At 46.0% G+C, this 22,949-nt stretch overlaps 1 protein-coding gene across 2 annotated transcripts in view; it reads right to left on the reverse strand.

Moving 5' to 3' along the window:
• Positions 1 to 20,922, reverse strand: part of SH2D4B (SH2 domain containing 4B) — an 86,010-nt gene extending 65,088 nt beyond the window's left edge. Inside the window, exon 1 of one of the 2 annotated variants that reach the window (XM_045783564.2) lies at positions 19,007 to 20,922. In XM_045783564.2, coding sequence (XP_045639520.2) covers positions 19,007 to 19,190 — 184 coding nt within the window. In that variant the 5' untranslated portion in view covers positions 19,191 to 20,922. Of the gene's footprint in view, positions 1 to 18,992 lie in introns of both variants that reach the window. The other variant, XM_045783565.2, reaches the window with a different exon arrangement.
• Positions 20,923 to 22,949: the final 2,027 nt, after the last annotated feature.

Genomic DNA, 22,949 nt, shown 5'->3' on the forward strand with positions numbered 1-22,949 from the left:
GGAGGAAGCCTTAGACTCCACCTGGTCCTGAAGCAAACAGCGGTCACCAGGAATATGACTCCTACTGGGTGAAGCAGAACAAAGGTTCTCTGGGCCAGGCAGGGACGTGAATAGGATCGTTACTGAAGCCAGGTGCTGGTGATGTGCTTGGCAAGTTCCAGGAACAGCACGGAGGCCATTGTGGCTGCAGTCAATGGGGGCAAGAAGGAGAGTGGGAAGGAAGGTGGGGAAGCAGCAGCAGCCCCAAAGGTGGCAGACACTGTTGCCCAGGTCAGGACTTTGGATTTCCTCCTGAGTGAAATGGGAGCCAGGAGAAGCGGAGAGCGGGGAAGTGACATATCTCATTACATTTCAGAATGCTCACTGTGCCCATGTGTGGAAAACAGATGGGGGGCAAAAAAACCTGTGGGCCTGTGTAAACAGGTCCCGTGGCAGACAGTCTCTTCATGGACTAAGGTGGTATGATGGAGGAGGCATAGGGTGGTTAAGATTCGGGACATATTCTGAAGGAAAAAGCAACATGTGCTTAAATTCTGGATATGAACTGTGAAAGAAAGAGAACGAAAAAACTCCAACGTTCCAAGCTTAAACAACAGAATGAATGGGCTGGCCACATGCAAGAAACAACTTGGAGAAATCAATGATTCTGTTTGGGCCAAATTAAGCTTGAGATGCTTATTAGACATCCAAGAGGCAGTTGAACAAAACGGAGTTGAGAGGAGAAGCTAGAATTAAGATGCACATTTTTGGAGTCTTCGGCATCTAGATATTTAAAGCCACAAAGCTAGGTGAGAACAAAGAGAGCGTGAGTATAGATAGAAAAGAGAAGAGGTCCAAAGTTGGAGGTCCAGGACACTTCAACACTGAGGAGGAGGACCCCCAAAGGAGGCAAGGGCAAAGAAGCTTATGAGCAGGAGAAAAACCCTAAAAGAACGATATCCCAGAAGCCAAGGGGAGAAAGAATTTCAGGAATTAAGGAAGCATTGACTGTGTCAAAGGCCGCTCATGGGTCAACAGGATGAAGACAGAGGAATGACCACTGAATTTGGCACCATGGAGGTCATGTTTATCTTGACAAGAGTAGTTTCATGAGTTGGTGAAAAGGAATACTTGGAAACTTGGAAATTTTTAGAGGGAAATAGAAAAGCACATCATTATAACTTTGGGGGAGGGAAGAATTTCTTCTACAAGACATAAAAAGAATGAACTATGAGAGACAATGTTGATAAATTTGAATACAGATTAAAGCTTAAAATTTCTACACAAAAAGGCACACCATAAAGACAATTAAAAATTAAGCTACCAGTGGAGAGAAGATATTTGAATACACATAACTGTCAAATGATTGCAACAATTAATTAAAGCAATAATAACAGCTCACATCTACAGAGGACTTATCTGCTAATCACGGTTCAACATATTTTACATCTATTAACTTATTAATGTCTAGAACAAGCTTTCCCTACTGGGGTCCTGTGAAAGAAATAAGCCCTGTAAAACGTAATTTGAATGATGATTTTTCTCAGTTCTCCCAAAGATGGTACATAGATAGTACTAGCCTCGATGCATTGTAGAAAGGTTAACCCATTACATACAATGGATCCTTTAGGGAAGCTGTTCTCAATTAATTTGCTCTCAGGACCCCTTTACATTCTTCAAAAATACTAAGTATATCAAATGCTTTCATTTATTTGAGTGATATCTACCAATATTTACCATATTCAAAACTAAAACCAGAAAAAAAATTTAATGCTTATTTAAAATAATGGCAAATCCATTACATGCTAACATGTATGGCATTATTATGAAAAATAGCTATATATTCTAGAACAAAAATATTTAATCGGAAGAGTGGCCTCATTCTACATTTTTGCAAATCTATTTGACGTCCGACTTAACAGAAAGCAGCTGGATTCTCATATCTGTTTCTTCATCCACTCTGTTGCAATATATGATTTTAGTTGAAGTATATAAAAATTGTTTGACTTCACACAGATATATAGTTAGAAAAGAGAAGAAAAGAGAAAAATTGAATGTTTTTCAGATAGTTTTTGAAAATTATCTTTGATACTAAGTTGAAACTCAAACAAATAGTAGTTCTTAAAAGTTAGTTGTGATGTGGAACCTGAAAAAATATCAATGAATTTATTGTACTTTGTTATATGACAACTCACTGGTCATGTTAATTTCTTGGTTTTGATCAATGGGCCAAGGTAACCAGATGTTACCATTCAGGCAAGCTGAGTGAAGGCTAGCTGGGAATTCCCTGAACCACTTTGCAACTCTTCCCTAAGTCTAAAGTTATTTCAAAATGAAAAGTTAAAAATTTTAAAAAGCAAAATAAAATAAAAATCCATTGATTTATTTTGTGCTTTGAATGACTCTTTCACTAATGCATGATCTTGCCATGTTATCCATTGGTCCTTTGGAAAATACTGGTTCACTGAGTCAAACAGATATTCCAAATGTACACATATTTTATATTCTAATATTAGAAAAATCATGTTTGTTAATATCACTATGAATCTCATGGGAAAAGCCATTATGTATTTGGGAATTTAATACACTGTTGGTGACAAGTTTCCCCAAAATTCTAATTTTTTCTTGAAAGCTGGGATTTTATCGTTGGCATAAATTCAATCCGTTGTTTTTCTTGAAGTGACAGATTCACTATATTTATTTTCAAATGCCCAAGTCTTACAAAAGACATAGTTTGTCAGTCTTCCTTCAAGTAAAAATGGCATTCTAGGAATAAAGAGGCTAGTGTAGCACGTGACCTAAGAAATCCCACAGTCCTTTTCCTGAAGACACTTGAATATGCAGCAGAAATGCTGTAGGCATACTTCCCACTTTGTCAGACAATAAAATGAATGAGGCTTACCGTTTCATCAAGGAGTGAAACCATCATTAACTTTACCGTAAGTGTGTGATGGTGAAAAAAATACAATGACACGGCTCCTAGGATACCAGCAGATTTACCCACTCTTGGTTTTGCATCATTAGTACAAGTGCAAACATGGTGAGCAGGTCAGAGAACACCTCAGTATTATTGTGAGAACAGTTTTAACCTTGTTGACGTGGCCAGTCTCACACCTCCGGGAATCCAGGGACCACGCTTTACGAATCACTGCTCAAATATTGGGGCTTCATTTTTTTTTTACAGAATCTTGACTGGGAAAAAAAAAAAAAACTATTTATCTGGAATAGGGGCACCTGGGTGGCTCATAGCGTCCGACTCCTGGTTTCAGCTCTGGGCTCAGTGGGGAGACTCCTTGAGATTCTTTCTCACCCTCTGCCCCTCCCCCTACTTATGCTCCCTCACACTCTCACTCTCTCAAATACGTAAATAAATAAATAAAATCTTTAAAAATAATAATATTTATCTGGAATATACAAAGAATATTTATAAACTAATAAGAAAATGATAAAAAAAAAAAAAACCAGAAGAAAGAGCAACAGATATTGTCCCAAATGCCATCAGTTACTGACCAGTTACCAGGAGGGGTACCTCCACCCTCCTTCCACTGCTTCCTTGCTTTTAGTACGCAGAGTTTAATCAAAACAGCAATACGCTTGATTAAAATTCTCATTTTCTGTCTCCCTTCCAGGGAAGAGTGGCCATGTGACAAAGTTCTGGCCAATTATTATAGGTAGAAGGTGGTGAGGGGCCCCTGGGTGGCTCAGTCAGTTAAGCAACCGCTTTCGGCTCAGGTCATGATCCCAGGGTCCTGGGATCGAGCCCCATGTTGGACTCCCTGCTCGGCAGGGAGCCTACTTCTCCTTCTCCCTCTGCTGTTTCTCCTCCTCTCTCTCTATCAAATAAATAAATAAAAATCTTAAAAAAAAAAAGAAGAAGAAGAAGGTCGTAGTGAGAGGGCTGTGAGAAATGTTTGCTATCCTGATACAAATAACACCTAGTCTTTCTTCCCCCTATTCTCCATGTAATGCTAAAATACACAAGAACCACCTGAAAACCCAAAATACTGAGCCACCGTCTAAGATCATGAAAGAAGAACCAGTAACATTAATGACGTCACAGAGCCAATAATCCAGTTCAGGTCTGCCTATTTCTAGATTTTTTGCTTAGTTGGAAAACAACCCCTACCTAGGAAAGCCCCTGGTGAGTGGATTTTCCATTGCTTCCAGCTTAACACATGGCTATCAGGTTCAATAACCTGATCATATCAATATATGAAAAGCCATTTCACAGGAGAGGAAACATAAACAGTAAACTAACCTATTAAAGATACTTAACTTTATCACTAATTAGACACAAGCATATAAAAACGAGAATGAACTATCATTTCACTCCTACAAGATTGGAAAGAATCTTATAAAAAGCCTGATGAGGCAAGTGTTGGAAAGGATATGGAGCAACAATAGTTGTTACAAATTGCTGACGGTAGAAGTTACTGATACAACCACTTTGAAGATCTTTGGTGATATTCGGTTAAGTTGAAAATGCTGTACATCATTACTAAGGAATAGCACTTCAGGTACATAATTTACAGAATCTCTTTCACGTGTGCCCGGAGAAAACTGAACGAGAAAATATTATTCAAATGTAACACTGTTCAAAATATGAAAAATTGGAAACAGCATAAATACCCAATAAAGAAAAACAGACAAATAAATCATGATATGGGTTTATAATGTAATACTCTATAGCAAGAAAAATAAATACATTTGGACAATATAAATATATGCCTTTTAAAAATGCAGAACCACAAAATTAAATTCAGGTTGCATATAGTATAATGCCATTCATATAATGATTAAGCAACATAGTGCCTACAAAATATATATCACAGTATGGCAAGGATATAAGCATCATATGCGTTGAATTTAATAAGGGTTGCATATTGAGAGAGAGATGGGGAGTAAAATTTTAGGAAGGCATTAATGCAGGTCTCTACTGTATATTACGTGTTTAAATAAAAACAAAGAAGGCACTAATGTCAACATTTAATGAAGACATTATGGGTCCAAACACAAGAAACAACAAGTGTTGGAGAGGATGTGGAGAACTAGGAGCCCTCATGCTTTGTTGGTGGGAATGCAAACTCGTGCAGCCACAGTAGAAAACTGTATGGAGATTCCTCAAAAAGTTAAAAACAGAAATACCCTATGATCCAGTAATCGCACTACTGGGTATTTATCCAAAGAATACAAAAATACTAATTCAAAGAGATACATGCACCCTGATGTTTATAGCAGCATTATTTACAATAGCTAAATTATGGAAACAGCTAATGTGTCCATCAATAGATGAATCGATAAAGAAGGGGGGGAGGAATGTTATTCAACTGTTAATTTTAAAAAGCTTTTTAAAAGATTTTATTTATTCACTTGAGAGAGAAAGAGAGAGCAGGAGCAGGGGGGAGAGGCAGAGGGAGAGGGAGAAGCAGAGTCCCCACTGAGTCGAGAGACCAACATGGGGCTCAATCCCAGGACTGGATCATGACCTAAGCCAAAGGCAGATGTTTAACCATCTGAGCCACCCAAGTGCTCCATTATTCAACCATAAAAAAAAAAAAAAGAACAAAATCTTGCCATTTGCAAAAACATGGACAGAGCTAGACAATATAACGCTAAGCAAAATAAGTCAGTCATAGCAAGACAGATACCATATGATTTCACTCATATGTGGAATTTAAGAAACAAAACAAATGAGCAAAGGAAGAAAAAAAAAAGGAAAGAAAGACAAACCAAGAAACAGACTCTTAACTATACAGAACAAACTGACGGTTACCAGAAGGGAGGTGGGCAGGGGTATGGGTGAAATAGGTGATGGAGATTAAGGAGGGCGCTTGTCCTGAAGAGCACAGGGTATTGTATGGAAGTGTTGAATCACTATATTGTACATCTGAAACTAATATAACCCTGTATGTTAACTATACTGGAACTTAAAAAAAAAGATATTATTGGTCTATGAGTACTTATTATATTATTTTCTGTTTTGCCTATATGTTCAAATATTTTATAATGAGAAAATTTTTAAAGCCTTATTTTAAAAAGATGTAACATGAGGGGCGTCTGGGTGGCTCAATCAGTTAAGCAGCCAACTCTTGGTTTCAGCTCAGGTCATGATATCAGGGTCGTGAAATCGAGCCCCAATTCGGGCTCTATGGAATCTGCTGGAGATTCTTTCCCCTTCCACTCCCTCCCCCTCTCTCCTCTCCTCCACCCCACCCCACCCCTGCTTGCGCATAGGTGCAGGAGCGTGCCCTCTCTCTGAAAGAAAGAAAGAAAGAAAGAAAGAAAGAAAGAAAGAAAGAAAGAAAGAAAGAAACCCAAAGCCCAAACACTGGGCTTTTAAAATATTTGCAAATCATATATCTGATAAGGGGCATGTACCTAGAGTATATAAAACCTCTTACAATTCAATAGTAAAAGACAGCCCAGCCAAAAAACGGGCAAAGGATCTAAACAGGTATTTCTCCAAAGAAGACATACGGGTGGTCAACAAGCACAAGAAAAAATGCTGAACATCATTATTCATCAAAGAAATGAAAATCAAAATCACAATATCTAATACTTCACATCCACCAGGACGGCTTTAATCAAAACCATAGATAATAGCAAAAGGTTGGGGAGGATGTGGAGAAGCTGGAATTCTCATAGTGCTGGTGGGAATGTAACATGGTGCGACTATTTTGGAAAACAGGCTGGTAGGTCCTCAAGGGATTGAACATAAGGTCACCAAACGACCAGTGGAATTACTCCTAGGTACACACCCCGGAGAAATGAAAACATATGTGCACACAAAACCTTGTACGTTCAAGGTTTGTACAAGCATTATTCATAATAGCAAAAAGTTGAAAACAACCCAAACGTCCCTTAAGAGATGAACAGATTAAAAAAAATGCACATCTGTACAATGGAATATCATTCAGCCATAGAAAGGAATGGAACAGTATGGACGGACCTTGAAAACATTATGCCAAGTGCAAGAAGCCAGTCACAAAAGTCCACATATTTATGTGATTCCATTCATATCAAAGTCCAGAATAGAGAAATTATAGAGACATGAAGTAGATTAGTGGTTGCCAAGGACTGGGGAAGGGAGAAGGGGATCTAGGGGAGTGACAGTTGAAGTACATGAGGTTTTTTTGAGGTGATGAAAAGATTCCAAAATTGTGGTGATGTTTGTACGTAGTGGTGAATTCACTCAAAACTATTTAATTGTACACTTTATATAAGTGACTTGCACAGTGCATGAATTATATCTCAATGAAGTTTTTTTAATGAAAAAATCACTCCTGGTAATTTATAAATTAATAGGGGAAAAATCAGTTAGGGTATAGGAGGTCTAAACAACACTGTCGACCAACTTAACCTAATTGACATTTATAGAACACTTCACACTACAGCAGAACTCTTTTTTTTTCAAGTGCACACAGAACATTCACCAAAGATAGATCATATTCTCAGCCATAAAAAAAAAAAACTCAACAAATTTAAAATGTTTGGAATCATCTACGGTATACACTCTGACCACAATGGAATCAATCTAGAAATCAATGGCAGGAAGGTGTCTGGAAAAAATCCCTTCAAATATTCAGAAATAAAACAATACAATTCTAAACAATTCATAGATAAAAGAAGAGATCACAAGGTGAATTAGGACATTTTTTAATTGAAGAAAAATGAAAATGCAACATGAAAAACCCATGATGTGTTACTGAAGCAGTGCACTAAGAATAATATAGACCACTTAGATTTTTTTTAAAAAGAAGCATCTCGAATCAGCGGTCTAAGCTTCCACATCAGGAAACTAGAAAATAAAGAACAAATTAAATCCAAAAATAAAAGAAAGAAATAACAGGGATAATAGAAATCAATAAAACAGGAAACAGGAAAAAGTCAGTGAACTAAAAATTGGTTCTTTAAAACCCTAGTAAAATTAATAAATTTTTTCACCAGACTGACTGATCAAAATAGCCAGAAAAGACACAACTTAACCAATATCAGGCACGGAAGAGGGGGCATCGCTGCAGATCCCACAGACACAGGAATTTATAAAGAACTTAATGCCAATAATCTGGTAATTTAGATTAAACAAGTTCTTTGAAAGACATAAAATACCAAAGTTCACTGGAGAAGAAATACACAACCTGAATAGTTTTGTATCCATTAAAGAATTTGAATTCGTACTTTAAAATCTGCCCACAACAAAAGTGTGGACCCAGGAGATGTTACTGGTGAATTCTACCAGATATTTAAGGAAGAAATAATACCAATTCTACACAAACTTTTCCAGAAAGTGAAGAGGAGAGAGTATTTTCCAACTCGTTTTTATGAGGTCAACATTATCCTGATATAAAAAGTAAAGACATTTCAAGAAAACTATGGACCAATATCCCTCACAAACACAGATTTTTAAATTTTTTAATAAAGCAAACTGAATTCAGAAATATATAAAAAGGACAATGTATCATTACCATACAGGGTTTATCATCACCATACAGGGTTTCTACCTGTGGGTAGAAACAACCAGGAATTTAAGGTTGATTCCACATTCAAAAATCAATGAAAGTAATTTGTCACATGAGCAGGCTAAAAAAGAAACAACTATAATCAACTCAACAGACACAAAAAAAAACTTTTGACATATCCAACATTCATTCCTAATAAAAATTCTCAGCAAAACAGTAACAATGAAGAAGTTTCTCACCCTGATAAAATACATCTAGGAAAAATACTTGCTTAACATTATAGTTAATGACCAAAGATTAAAATTTCACCCTTAAGATTGGGAACAAGACAAGGTTGTCTGCTCTCACCCCATTTATTCAACATTATACTGAAGAGCCTAACCAGCGCAATAGGCAAGAAAAAGAAATTTAAAATGTACACATATTGGAAAGGAAGAAATAAAACGGTCTCTATTAGCATATGGTATGATCATCTATGTATATAAAACCTTAAGGAATCTACAAAAAAGACTATTTGAACTAAAAGGTAATTTTAGCAAAGTCGCAAAAAATAAGGTAATGGAAACACAAAAATCAATTATATTTCTATATTTTATCAGCAAACAGGTAAAAATTAACTTTTAAAATACCATTTACAATAGCATTGAAAAACATGAAATAGAGATAAATTTCACAAAAGGTGTTCTCTAATCTACAAAACATCGCTGAGAGGAATAGAGGATCTAAATAAATGGAACATCATACCTTTTTCATGGATTGGAAAGCTCAACTGTATCCATATGTCAACTCACCCCAAACTGGTCTACAGGTTCAATGCAATCTCAAGTTCCTGAAAGCTTTTTATAGAAATCGACAAGCAGATTCTAAAATTTAAGTGGAGAAGCAAAAGTCCTAGATTAGCCAAAACAATTGAGAAAGAACAAAGTGTGACTCACGCAATTCAGCCTCAAGATTTATTACAAAGCTATAGTTTTAAGAGTTACTATGAAGCTACGGATAATGTGGTATTTGCGTAAGGGTAGGTATATGTGTCAGAGAAACAGAACGGAATCCAGAAATAGACGCACACATACGTGGTCAAATGCTGTTCGACAAGAGCGCCACCGTAAATCAGGGGAGAAAGGATTTTTTCCCCCAGCAAATAGAACCTGGACCCTTACTTGACCGCACACATATGCCCATGTTCTACCTATCAACGAGTGGGAAAGGTAATTTCATCTCCCTTTACCTTACAATTTCCCTCCAAATAGAAAGGGAGTACCAGAGATAGGATGACCAAGAGTCCCAGTTTGCCTGGAACTGAGGAGATCCCCAAGATGCAGAAATTGCACTTTTAACCCAGATAAAGCCTGGGTTGACCAAGACAAGAAGGTTTACCCTAAGCAAAGATATTACCAGTTTACCCATCATATCCAACTTCCCTTCTAGCTCTGTCTTCCATGGCTCACAACTCCGAAAAGCAGCAGCCTTACCTTCTCCATGCCCCCAGCTTCTTTGCTCATAGATGCGAAACAATCAGATACCCACTGAATGGAATCTAAACTGAGGGACAAAAAAGGGTGGGGTTATTTGATGATAATGGATCTTGGAAGTGGAAGGCCACCTAGATTCAGATCTGGGATAGTATTAGAAGGGCTGTGTCCCAATGAATAGCACTGGGAGCTGGCCTATAGGAGCCATTGTGCCGAGAGAAACACCAACAGGAAACCAGGAAAAAAAACAATTCTGGCTGCCGCTTTCTGATTCCAGATTGTACCTGCCGTCCTTGGATTCCGGGAGGTAGCTCAGAAGAATCCTCCTTTACCCAGCATGTCCTTAACAAAGTGTCTGGCCACCCCAGCCAGATGGAGAACTTCCAGCATCTCTCCCAGTAGATGCACACAGTAGGTGCTTACTACCTGTGGGTAGAATCAATTATAAGCTGTGATGGTTAGTTTTATATGTCAACATGGCTAGGCCATGTGCCCAACTGCTTGGTCAAATACTAGTCTAGATGTCGCTGTGAAGCTGTTTTGCAGATGTGATTATCATTTACGACTGGTTGACTTCAGTAAAGCAGATTACTCTCCGTAATGTGGGTGGGCTTCACCCAATTGGTCAAAAGACTTAAGCGTGAAAACCTGAGGTTTCCCCTAGAAGAAGGAATTCTGCCTCAAGACTGTAACAGAAATCCTGCCTGCGTTTCTAGTCAGCTGGTGTGCCCTACAGATTACAGACTCACCAGCCCCCAGGATCCTGTGAGCCAATTCCTTAAAATAAATATAGATAGATAGACAGACAGACAGACAGATAGATGTCTCCTAAGGGTAGGGCCACTTCTGATGAAATGGTGCCTTTGAACAAATCCTGCAGGGAAGCGGCTGCCCCAATAGCTCGTGTGTCCTCTTAATATGAGTGCTTTTGTGCAAAGCTGTGAACTTTAATCTTCTGGGAAAGACAAACAAGCAGAAAAGAACTCCACTAGGTGAGAGATGTGCTTTTGCTCATGTTTACCCAGTACTTAAACATACCAGGCTCGACCGGGAGCATCTCTTTTAATCTTGCCCACAGATCCGGGATACGGGTCCTATTATCATCACCCCCAATGTACGTAAAAAGAAACTGAGGCTCAGGAAGGCTTGAGTAATTTGCTACGGTCAAATTACTATGTGGGAGACACCTACAGTAAAGGGAGTGGTCAGAGCCCAAATTTGACCCCAGGCCCTCTGACCACTCACTGTACAACCCACCTCTGGCACAAACGATGTGAAGGTTGGCATGGTGTGGGCTTGAGGTAGGTCATCAATAATGCCAGGCTGTTTTATGTGGTTTTCAGAACTGTCCTTGCTGTGGGTCAGCGACAGACTTGGGGTCGGGTCACACTAAACCACCCCCCCAACACTCTTTTTAACCTGGTGAGTATAAAACGGCTCCTGAACTGGCTCCCCAAGCTCCATGACACATCCTCTAGAAGGCTTGCCCTCTCCTGGGAGAATAAGGGACAAATCTGAGATCTGCCCCAAGACAATAATGCCCCATGTATGTTGGGACTTGGTGTCATTATCCCTGGGAAATCTGCAATTCCCCACCTTCAACCCCGCCTCCCCTCAGTTCAGACGCAGCCTAATCAATGTGCCCGTGAGATCTCAGGACCCCAGTCTCACTGGTGCCCCTTATCAGCCCCATATGTTTATCTGGAACAACATCTGAGGCACAAAATAATCTGTAAAATGAAGGGGTACACATGCACTGGGGGCACAGGCTGACTTCCTACGTCTTTAGCCTCTCACAGAGTCTGACTGCGAGAACCCAACTGTGATGGCCAGAAAATGAATATATCAATGAAATGATAGGATAAAAATAAATGACACCAGGGGCGCCTGGGTGGCTCACTCGGTTAAGTGTCTGACTCTTAGTTTCAGCTCAGGTCGTGATCTGGGGTGGTGAGGTCGAACCCCACAGAGGGATCCATGCTCAGCAGGGAGTCTGCTTGAGATTCTGTCTCCCTCCCCCTCTGCCCCTCCCCCCCAAAATAAATAAATCTTTAAAAATAAATTAATTAAATAATATAAATGTCCCTGAAGCCTAAAGTCATGTAATTCTGCAAGAACGTGGGAGAAATTGGTGTGAAAATGCCCTGCAAAGAATTTAGATCCCAAAGTCAAGTGCAAAATCTGGTTCCAAATGGAAAAACCCTAAGAAGCTTTGCTAATTTTTATGTGAGAAAACCCTGGAAAGCAGTAATGCTAGCTGCTCGGAGACCATTGGCAACCTGTTACTTCAGCACAGCTACCCTGAGCCGGAGCTGAGACCTGGAGTCGGGTTACAGGGAGTCAGGAGCTAACCAGCTGGTGGCCTTTCTCAGAAACTGCCCTCCGCTGACCTCCAACCTGGAAGGGAAGTAGGGAGGTGGAGAGGGGAAAAGCCAGGAGGTGGCAGGCATGGTCACCCCTGTGGCAAGGGGAGAGAAACTAAACCCGAGCACAGCTCACCCCCCATCCCCCTTGCAGCAGGCAGGAGAAGGGCCTCCCTCCACCCAGAGCTGAGCAAAACTCATCCCCTCAAAGTCCTTGGGCTCTGGCAGCAGCTAGGAGAGGACAGGGAACTACCCGGAAAGTCAAGTTCTCTGCTGGGCCACAGATCCCTGTGGCTCCAGGCACTGGCCTTTGTTACCTGCCCAATCCCAGTGCACCCAGGCTCTTGGGGACCCTGCAGAAACACTGGAAAAAGACAAGCACTCTGCCCCCCTTTCTGTGTCCCCCTCGGCTGTGTAGGAGAGAATATTCCTTTCCCTGGATCACCATCAACATGACCTCAAACTTCTTTGACATCTGCCTGTCTTCCTGTTGTAATTTGCCCTGGTGTGGTTTACTTGTGACGTTGGGCTTTTCACTTTCTAAAAGTGCTGGCACTGGACAGGGGGAGCCATAGACCCTGGCGCCCTTCGCCAGGCGGGGCCGCCTCAGTCGGCACCGTGCCGCCGGGCTTGGGGGAGGCAGGAAGGAAAAGGGGCCAAGGCGGCGGAACCAGAGGCCCACGGCCAGGGCTGTGAACGCAGCGCTGGGATGGAACTTTGCGCAGTGGCTCCTATCCTCACAGCCACTCCGAAACCCCTCCCCCATTGCAGAGGAAGGAACGGAGCTGCGAGGAAGCAGGGTGACGTCAGCCCCAGGAACTCGCTCACCAGCACAGCCCTCTCATGACCCTGAGATCAAGAGTCACAGGTACTCTGACCGAGCCAGCCAGATGTCCCCTAAAATAAGTTTTAAAACAGCATATGCTCTTTAATATGGTACCAAAAATCTGGAAGAAAAAAAAGGTGGAGACAAATATACACTAAGAAGGGGTGCCTGGGTGGCTCAGTCCGTTGAGCGTCGGCCTTCGGCTCAGGTCATGATCCCTGGGTCCTGGGATCCAGTCCTGCATTGGGGTCCCTGCTCAGAGGGGAGTCTGCTTCTCCCTCTCCTCTCCACTAGTGCTCTCTCTCACTCTTTCTCTCAAGTAAATAAATAAAATCTTCAAAAAAATACATATATACCATATATCATATATACACGCACACACACACACACACACACACACACACACACACATATAAACATTGATGACTTTCCCCTCAGAGGAAAAAAAATGTAGGGAGTAATGACACTGGTACAAAGTGGAGTTAATGTCCAAGTAATTATTGTTATTATGATTTGATTAAGGGGTGCCTGAGTGGCTCAGTCTTTAAGTGTCTGCCTTCAGCTCAGGGCGTGATCCCAGAGTCCTGGGATCGAGCCCCACATCGGGCTCCCTGCTCCTCTGAGAGCCTGCTTCTTCCTCTCCCACTCCCCCTGCTTGTGTTCCCTCTCTCGCTGGCTGTCTCTCTCTCTCTGTCAAATAAATAAATAAAATCTTAAAAAGAAGAAGTAGTAGTAGTAGTAGTAGTAAGGGCACCTAGTAGTAGTAGTAGTAGTAGCAGCAGCAGCAGCAGTGAGGGCACCTAGTAGTAGTAGTAGTAGTAGTGAGGGCACCTAGTAGTAGTAGTAGTAGTAGTAGTAGTAGTAGTAGTAGTAGTAAGGGCACCTAGTAGTGGTAGTAGTAGTAGTAGTAGTAGTAGTAGTAGTGAGGGCACGTAGTAGTAGTAGTAGTAGTAGTAGTAGTGAGGGCACCTAGTAGTAGTAGTAGTAGTAGTAGTAGTAGTAGTGAGGGCACCTAGTAGTAGTAGTAGTAGTAGTACTAGTAGTAGTAGTAGTGAGGGCACCTAGTAGTAGTAGTAGTAGTAGTACTAGTAGTAGTAGTGAGGGCACCTAGTAGTAGTAGTAGTAGTAGTACTAGTAGTAGTAGTAGTGAGGGCACCTAGTAGTAGTAGTAGTAGTAGTACTAGTAGTAGTAGTAGTGAGGGCACCTAGTAGTAGTAGTAGTAGTAGTAGTAGTAGTAGTGAGGGCACCTAGTAGTAGTAGTAGTAGTAGTACTAGTAGTAGTAGTGAGGGCACCTAGTAGTAGTAGTAGTAGTAGTACTAGTAGTAGTAGTGAGGGCACCTAGTAGTAGTAGTAGTAGTAGTAGTAGTAGTAGTAGTAGTACTAGTAGTAGTAGTAGTGAGGGCACGTAGTAGTAGTAGTAGTAGTAGTAGTGAGGGCACCTAGTAGTAGTAGTAGTAGTGAGGGCACCTGGTGGCTCAGTGGGCTAAGCATCCGCCTTCGGAGGGGGTCATGGGCTCGGGGTCCTGGGATGGAGCCCTGTGTGGAGCCTGCATCAGGCTCTGCACTCAGCAGGGAGTCTGCTTCTCCCTCTCCCTTTTCCCCTCTCCCTGCTCATGCGTTCTCTCTCCCTCTTTCAAATAAATAAATCAAATAATTTTTTTAAAAGATGCAGGGGGAATGAAGTCGTATTGGTCAAGCTCACATCCAAGTCACAATCCTAAAACAGGGAAGCACTGAAATGAGGTATAAGTCTGTGAAAAGGTGACAGAATCACCATGATTGTAGTTCATGCTTCTATAACCCATCCCCCAGCACAAGTATATTGTGACTTTGATACTTTTGATGCAGTTTTTCAGGGTCTGGAGGAGCAGACACGCTGCAGAGCCGTTCACTCAATAGAAACCCTTTACTACCCTTCCCTTCCATCCAGCTCCTGTGACACAGCACGTGTGTGCAAGCTGCGCACCCACGCCCACTCCCCTCCCGCCACCCTGCATCCAGACATCCAGACATCCAGATGCTGGCACAGAGGCCAGCGATGCTCTGGGGCTCATGGCCTCGCAGCACTTTCAGCCTAATGGAGGAGACAGACCACAAACAAGCAAACAGATACATTAAAAATAATAATAATAAATAAAGGTGGCAAATCCCCAGAGAAAGAACAGAGACCGGAGCAGTTGCCAAGGGCCAAGGGGGCAGGGGGATGGGGAGTGAGTGCTTAATGGGTAAAGGGTTTCCTTTCCAGGCTGAAAATGTTCTGGAACTGGATGGTGGTGGTGGTTGCACAACATTTTTTTTTAAGATTTTATTTATTTATTGAGAGAGAGAGCACGCGAGCCAGGGGAGGGGCAGAGGGAGAAAGAATCTCAAGCAGATTCCAGTTGAGTGCAAGCCAGAGTCCTAGGCGGGGCTGGATCTCAGGACCCTGAGATTGTGACCTGAGCGGAAATCAAGAGTCGGACACTTTACCCACTGAGCCACCCAGGTGCCCCCTGAACAACATTGTGAATGTACTGTCACTGAAATGAACATTTTAAAATGGCTAAAATGGTAAATTTTATGTTGTGTGTCTCTCACCACAAGTTTGTGAAAAAGATACTTGTCGCTGTGGAAGCTTCTGTAAAGAAAGTTCGGCAGGGTGTGCTGAGAGAGAGATGGGAATGGGACCCATGGAGAGTGGGTAGTCAGGGAAGAACTCAGCCCTGTGAGGATTTGGGGAGACAGCATTCCCCGCAGAGAGACACAAATGGGTGGAGAGTAGGTTGGAGAGGGGGCACAGGCCCGCAAGAAGCATCCTATTTCCTCTGAATACAATGGAAGCCACTGAAGCAGGGCAATGAATGAGCTAATCAGTGTGTTACAAAGTTTCTTTGGCTGCTGTGTGAAGAAAGGGTTGCAGGGAGTGAGCATGAAGCAGGGGGACATGGCCACACTAGGAACGTCTGCAGGCAAGTACAGGGTTCCAGGCATGGAGGGAGGGGAGAGGACACTGAGCGTAGGAGGGCCCCTGGCCCAGCAGGCATGGTTGCCATGGTTACTGGACTGTTCCCAGGAAACAGAGAGAAGGCAGACGCCCCATGAAAAGGAGCATGTCACACAGCTGTCACACAGGACGGGGCCCACCTGTGGCACCAAGGCGGGGCCAGATTTGCAGCAGGAGCGGCTGAATTCTGAGTCACTGAGAGGATGCTAAGAAGGGTGTCTTAGGGCTGCTTCTGGTCACTGCCCAGGCTAAGCCAACAGGGAGAGGTGAGCCTAGGATGATCCCAGCTGTGGGGGATGCAGGCAGAGGGGGCCGGAGCCCAGCTGGACTTAGAGCACTCCACAGGCTGGACTAAGGGGCAGGCCATTGAGCCTACCCGGGAAGATGCGGGCATTCCAGCAGGGAGCTGGCTATGTGGGTGAGAGGACCCGCCTCCGTGAGTGTGGGAGGGAGGCCTTAGGGGACAAGACAGGATGGGGAAAATGGGCAGGAGGAGGCAAAGCATCATTCCAGGCTCACCAGGACTGAGTAAATTGTGCTCAGGGACCCCAAGGGGCTGGCACACACTTCAACAAACCATAGCAGATGCTTTCTTCCGGACACACTGGGAATGGGATGGGGGGTGGCGAAGGCAAGGAAAAGATCCAGCCAATGGAGCATGTCCCCACTTACTCCTGCCCTGAGCCACCATGCGGCTACTGTATGCCCAGCCTCGCTCCTGACACCCCAGTTGGCTGTGCTCCCTGTGATCTGTCTACCTACAGTCTCAAGGGCCAAAGCTCTGTCCAGTTCATGAAAGTCAGCTCTTAGCAATGTTGCACAAGGGAAGGAATAAGTGAAGAAATGAACAAGCGAATGCACGCACAGATCATTTGTGGAATTAAAGTCTGAGTTCAGAAGTGAATGAATGGAAAAACATTCACCAGATCCAAGGTCAAAGTTATGGGACATGCTTCCTGACTCCACTTCTTAGCATTTAGGTGACTTTAGGCGGATTGAGTCACTTTGTAGCCCATGGCTTCCCCATCTGAAACAGGGTCACAGCACATGGTACATCCCAGACCCTGCAGCAAAAGCTCTGCCCAGCCAACCCCCCAGGCTTCCCCAGCGTCCACCCAGATGCTTCCACAGACAGGACTAAAGCCAAGAGCTGAGATTTGAATGAGATCTGACCTGGAATACACACATTCCTCAGTGTTTCCTCCTCTTTTCCATTCTTTATAAATCAGAAAATTAATTACCTGGAAAAGAGTCTTCTGCACCAGAAACCCAAATGAGTTTAATGTATAATTTACACATGAAAATGTAGACGTCAGTGTGTGACAAACTGCCATAAAAATGTTTTTGCAGTTAAATTTTTGGGCATCTGTCTTCCTCCCTGAAGAGCCACCATGCAGACGGTGTGAGGCCCCAGGGCTGAGGCCGGGCAGGGCTGGGAAGGCAGCCTGTCCTTCTCGCCAGCAAGGGATGCAGCTGTCAGCACAGCCCAGCAGGAAGGCCCCAGCCTGGGAACCAGCAGCACACAGTCAGGTCGGAGCTCTCTCCCTCAGGGGCCAGCGGTGGGTCTCATTCAAAACAGGGGTTTAACCGGGTGCCAGTTCCGTGCTAGACCAAAAGATGGAAGATAGGACGGAGTATGGGCTCATGCTCCCGTGGCTTTGGGACCCGTGGGAGAGCCAGGCAAGCAGGTGATAAATGACAGACAGTGTGGGGGTAGCAGGGGGCAGAGGGGGCCCTACACACCAAGCACCTGCAGAGAAACAGGTTCCTCCCTGCACCAGGAGCCCCCCCCAAAGACTCCAGGGGACAGGGACTAGTCCTGGAGGAGCTCAGCAGGAAGAGGCAGCAGGGGGACACTCCCAATGGGAAGAACCACCCATGCTAAGACAGAGGCTAGGTACAGCAAACATGTTCAGATGGGTGTGACTGTGGCCATGGTGCATGGCCAGGACCGTCCAGCGGGGAGCCTGGAGTGGAGAAAGGAGCTAGGTCGCCAAGGGGCCTGCACACCCAGTCTGGATATAGGACTTTGTCCTGGATTGAAAACTTTAAACAGATCAAGTCTACACTTGACTCTGCTGAGCCGTATGGAGGCCAAGAGGAGGGTTGTTGGGGGGAGTGAACGAGAGAGAAGATGAATGGGCTCTGCGTCCTATCAAGTGCAGCAGCCACAGAAAGTACCATCCCTCGCAGGACCCGGAGTGTTCTACCAGGTCCTGACTCCTTCAGGTGTATCTTCATCCGGGTGCACCAGCCCGGGGGCACAGGATGGCATATAAACCACCTGAAACGCAGGCCGAGCCCCTGCTTCTTCTCTGCACCTGCTACTGCCATTCGGGGCTGGTCATTCTTTGTGCAGGACATTCCCTGACAGCCTCTCTCCAGAGGCCCCAGGAGGCTCCAGGCACAGCCCCAGGCTTCCTCTCACACGCAAATAAGGAAGAGCGGCAGGGTGCTCTGCACTGGCCCCAGCTGAGGACCACTGTGCTGGCATGCACAAGGGAGGGAGGAACGGCATATGCTCACTGCACGCTGGCCCTCCAACCTAGAACCGGTGGCGAAGGTCAAGAGTACGCCTTCTCCCTCACCAAGCGATCATCACCTGTGTCTGAGCCCAATCTGAGATCCCAAAGGTGTCTTCCCAGAACTTGGGCCTCCCACAACAAGACAAAGCAAGTCTCCATTCCTTCACCCCATCACGACGCCCTTCTGCAGCCTTAGAGCCCCACAGACCTGGTCAAAACACAGAGGCCGGGCTAGTGGGGCCTGGCTAGTGGGGCCAGATCCTCACAGAACAAGGGTTTCGAGTCCCCAGCCCTCATCACCCTTGTGCTCGCTTTAAAGAAGACAGCCTGGCAGCAAAAACTTTTCCACCTCCTGGGAGGTCAGGGGTCGACCCCTTGGTGACTCCCAGCCACATACCTCGCTTGACTTTCGGGGGCCTGAGGCCCTCTGCCTGGGCCAGGGCCTCCCAAGCCTCGCGCTCCCTCCAGCGCCTCAGCTGCTCCTCTCGCATTTTGTAGAAGAGAATGTGCTTCTGCACATCACTGAGCTCGGCGAGGAGTTCGGGGTCGATGTACATGTCGTGTAGGATCTGCTGCAGCATGACGTCAGCTGGGGTGCCCCCACCAGAAGGGCAGCCAGCCAGGGAAGCCCTGCAGGGGGGACACCCCAGGCGACTCCTCACCCCCAGCTCCTCACTGCAGGGTCACTTCGGGTGTCCCTTGTCTGTGGAGCATCGCCACTCTGCCTCAGCTCCCAGCCAGGGACAAACGCATCTCCTCTGCCCGGGACAGCAACAGGGACCAGGCAGCAGGAAGCAAAGAGGCAGCCGGGCCCCGGCAAGGGGTGGGGGGCAGGCATCAGGAGCAAGCTAGTCCTTCTGTTGGGTCACCAATTGCCACATCCCAGCAGCGCCTGTGTCTTGGCCTCCCCTGGGGCTCGGGGACAATGGGGAGGGTCAAAGCCTCCAGCTCTGCCGGGCAATGTGCGGAGCCGGCCCTCCCTGGGCTGACAGGTGTCGAGTGATCTGTTAGTGGAAGGTAACGATGACACCAGCCGTATCGATGACACTGCCCAGGCCAGCCAGGAACTGATCGCTCCTCCGCAGGTAAGAGGAGGAGGAGGCCGTTCTGCCTACTAATTCCATGACTCCTGAGCCAACTTCAAATAGGCGGAGGAGCCAGCCAGGAGTTTCTAGGCCCCTCAGCTCTCCCTCTGCCTGCTCCCACCTTGCCAACCTTCTTCTTCTCCAGGACATTGAGCATCCTGACGTAATGCTTTTAGAACTCTGCCCTCTCGCTGTGTTAGCGCCCAGAAAGGAAGCAAAACAGCATCAGTAGGAACAAGGAAGGGGCTTTACCATGGATGGAATTCAAGGACACAAAGGTGGCCAGCTTTCTCTCTCCTTTCCTGTCATGAGGTTCTAAAGCTGTGCGTGTGCTGACAGATGAACCCTCCAGGGCTCAGGTTTGGTTGCTGCTGTTGATCTGTCTGTTGTTGGCTGCAGGTGTCTGGAGATCACCAATCAGAGTGATACAGTTTCTCTGTGCCCTGAATCGGAAGCACCTGGGACGGAGTGGGATGTTGCTTTCAGATGGGTAGGACTGGGTCTAAGAGGTGCTCACAGCTACTCACGGCTGCCACTGTATTCCGACAAGGCAGCTGGGCTCCAGAAGGTAAGTAACCCGCCTATGGCTACCCAGTCCCTAAGTTGCCATCTTGGGACTCTACCCGCTTTTCAAATTTGATGTCCCTGGCAACTGTGAATCTTTTGATGGTTTGAAAATGTAACCCGACCAGAAAAAAACAACTGATGGGGATCTGGCACTGAGGCCTGGTAGGATTGGTGATCTTCATGTCCCCTTCCCTCCCCATGAGGGCCAAAAGTGGATCAGACACCCAAGGGTGATGGACCACAGGTGTGATTGGGTCCTCTTCTCTGGCTGCTAGGTTAGCACAGGACAGGAGAATAATGAAGCTGTTGGGATGAGTTTCAAGCCACAGGGTAGAAAACAAATAGAGAGGGCCAGGCTGCCCCTCCCCTAGGTTTAGTTGGCTTGCTGCAGTGTGATGGAGACCTTGCAGCCTCCACACTGAGGCTCGGCCACGCAGAGCAGTGGCCCTGGACTCCCCGCTCCGCCCTGTCCTCAGTCCTCCCACCTCAGACATCTGGCGACTCCCCCACTTGTGTGCTGGTTCCCTCGGTTTCTTACACCGAGGGCTTCCCTTGCCTAGGGCACAGCTCTCCATGCTCTAACTGTGGTTGGGTGGGAGAAAGGAGTCCAGAGCAGAGACAAGGGAACAAGGGCACGAAGGGAGTCAGCCTCCTGCTGGCAGCCTCCTTCTTTCTTTGGGCGGGGGAGGGAGGGAGACGCCTGCTGCGAGGACAGCAGGAATGGGCAGGCTGCAAGTACGCCTCGGGCGGGGTGGGGCCGATGGCACCCCTGTGGTGGCCACTCTGCCCGGAGAGGGTGGGTGGCGGCCAAGAAGGAATGACACATGCTAGCTCCCCATTTCGTGCCGCAGGGGGCACGGTGCTCCCGGGCAATCCCAGGTCAGTGGGGCGGGAGACCGAGTCGCCAGGCGAGCGTAGCCCGGGTGCCACCGGGTCCCTGGATGGGTGGGAGCCGTTCTGCAGGCTCGGCGCCACCTTCTGCCTGCCCTCCCCTACGGAGGAGGCCGCTCGGCCCGGCCTAGGGCGCCCCCTGGAGGCGGGTGTGAGCGCCTAGAGGAGTTGGGGAGCTCGCCTGCCGGGGGAGCCCAAGGGACCGGACGCGAAGAGGTGGCGTCGGGATGGGGGAGGGCACCCCTCTCCCGCCCCCGGCGCCGTGCGGCGGGGACACGGTGGCCGTCAGTGGCCGCGACCCCAGGGGCAGGGGCCGTGCAGACGAAAGGAGTACCGGCTGGCGACAAAAAACGACGAGAGGGGGCCCCGGCTCTGCAGATGGCTGTCTGCGGCATTTCAACTGCCCTTGTTTTGTTTTCATTTATCATTGGCCGCGTGATTTGTTTAATTCTGCCCGCTACCGCCATTGCTTCTGGGGCGGGAGTACACGCCAGCAGCGCTGCTCAAGGGACTGGAGACCACCTGAATGTCCCTCTGTGGGCTACACCTGTCGCAAAGAATGGGTGGGGCTGTCTGCTTTGGCAAAGGAAGATAATCCACATCCACGGCAGATAAAAGGAAAAGGTGACCCACAGGATATTGTGTGCAGTGTAATCCATTATTTGAATTTGTATGTGATTACTTTCGTGTAGACAAAGGACAAATACGGAACACACATGGCTTCTTGCTTTCTTCTTAGAAGGGGGAGACCACTATAGGCAATTCTGCATTGTTTTATACAGTAAGCTATAGAATACATACGACTGAAGCAAAATGTATTTCAAAAATCCTAAAGTGTGATTCCAAATAATTGGCCCTCCACTCCTGCACCCAGCCCCAGGGAGGGAGGGAGGTGCAGGCAAAGCCAGAACTCCCTGGCCAGGAAGGCTAGAGTGTCGGGATGCATGAACTGCTCATGTCATCAGAGGTCCCTAAACCGGAGAAGGGCTTGGAGGCATTTCTCAGCTCTGGCGCTGGTGCGAAGAGGAGGCTGGAAGAGCAGGAGGCAGGGGAGGAAAGTCCACTGACTTTGGCCAAAGTCTAGGAGGTGATAATACTGTATGGGAGCTGCCAGTGGGGGGACCAAGGAGAGGAGATTTGGGAGACATTTCTTATCCCAGAGCCTCCTATCGGGTTCTCTCTGCATCTGCTTAAAATCCTTTTAAAACTTAAATCATGGCATTCTCTGCTCAAAACCTTGCAATGGCTCCCCTTTTACTCAGAGTCAGAGCCCAAGTCCTCATAGGGGCCCATAAGGCCCTCCAGGATCTGCCTCTCTCCATCCCCACCCCCTCAGATAAGCCCTCCCATCCCTCTCCCTCCACCAGTGCCCCAGCCTGCTGGGCTCCTGGCTTTGCACAAACACACCAGGCATGCTCCCTCCTCAAGGTCTTCCCCGGGCTGTTCCCTCTGTCTGGAACCTCACCTCTTTCAGGTCTTTGCTCAAACTTTTAACTCCTTCCTCTGTACTCCTGATCCTCTCTTACTCTGCTCGATTTTTTCCCCTTATTACTTACTTTGTAAAACACCGTTTACTTATTTTGTGTGTTTCTCTCTCTCTCCCTTTTAGATAGCAAGCAGCGCTTCACTGATTTCCTCCATGCCTGCCACACTGCTTAGTCTACAGCAGGTGCTAGTAGATAAATATCTATTGGAAGAGAATGAAGGAAGGAACTTGCAAGGGGGAATTGATTAGCGCCTGTGCAAATGCTGGGGAGGCATCCCGAACAGGACTCTGGAGTGAAGTTGCTGGAGACT

This window comes from Ursus americanus, chromosome 6 (assembly GCF_024610735.1).
Source record: "Ursus americanus isolate L20-20 chromosome 6, mUrsAme1.1.p, whole genome shotgun sequence".
Taxonomy (NCBI): domain Eukaryota; kingdom Metazoa; phylum Chordata; class Mammalia; order Carnivora; family Ursidae; genus Ursus; species Ursus americanus.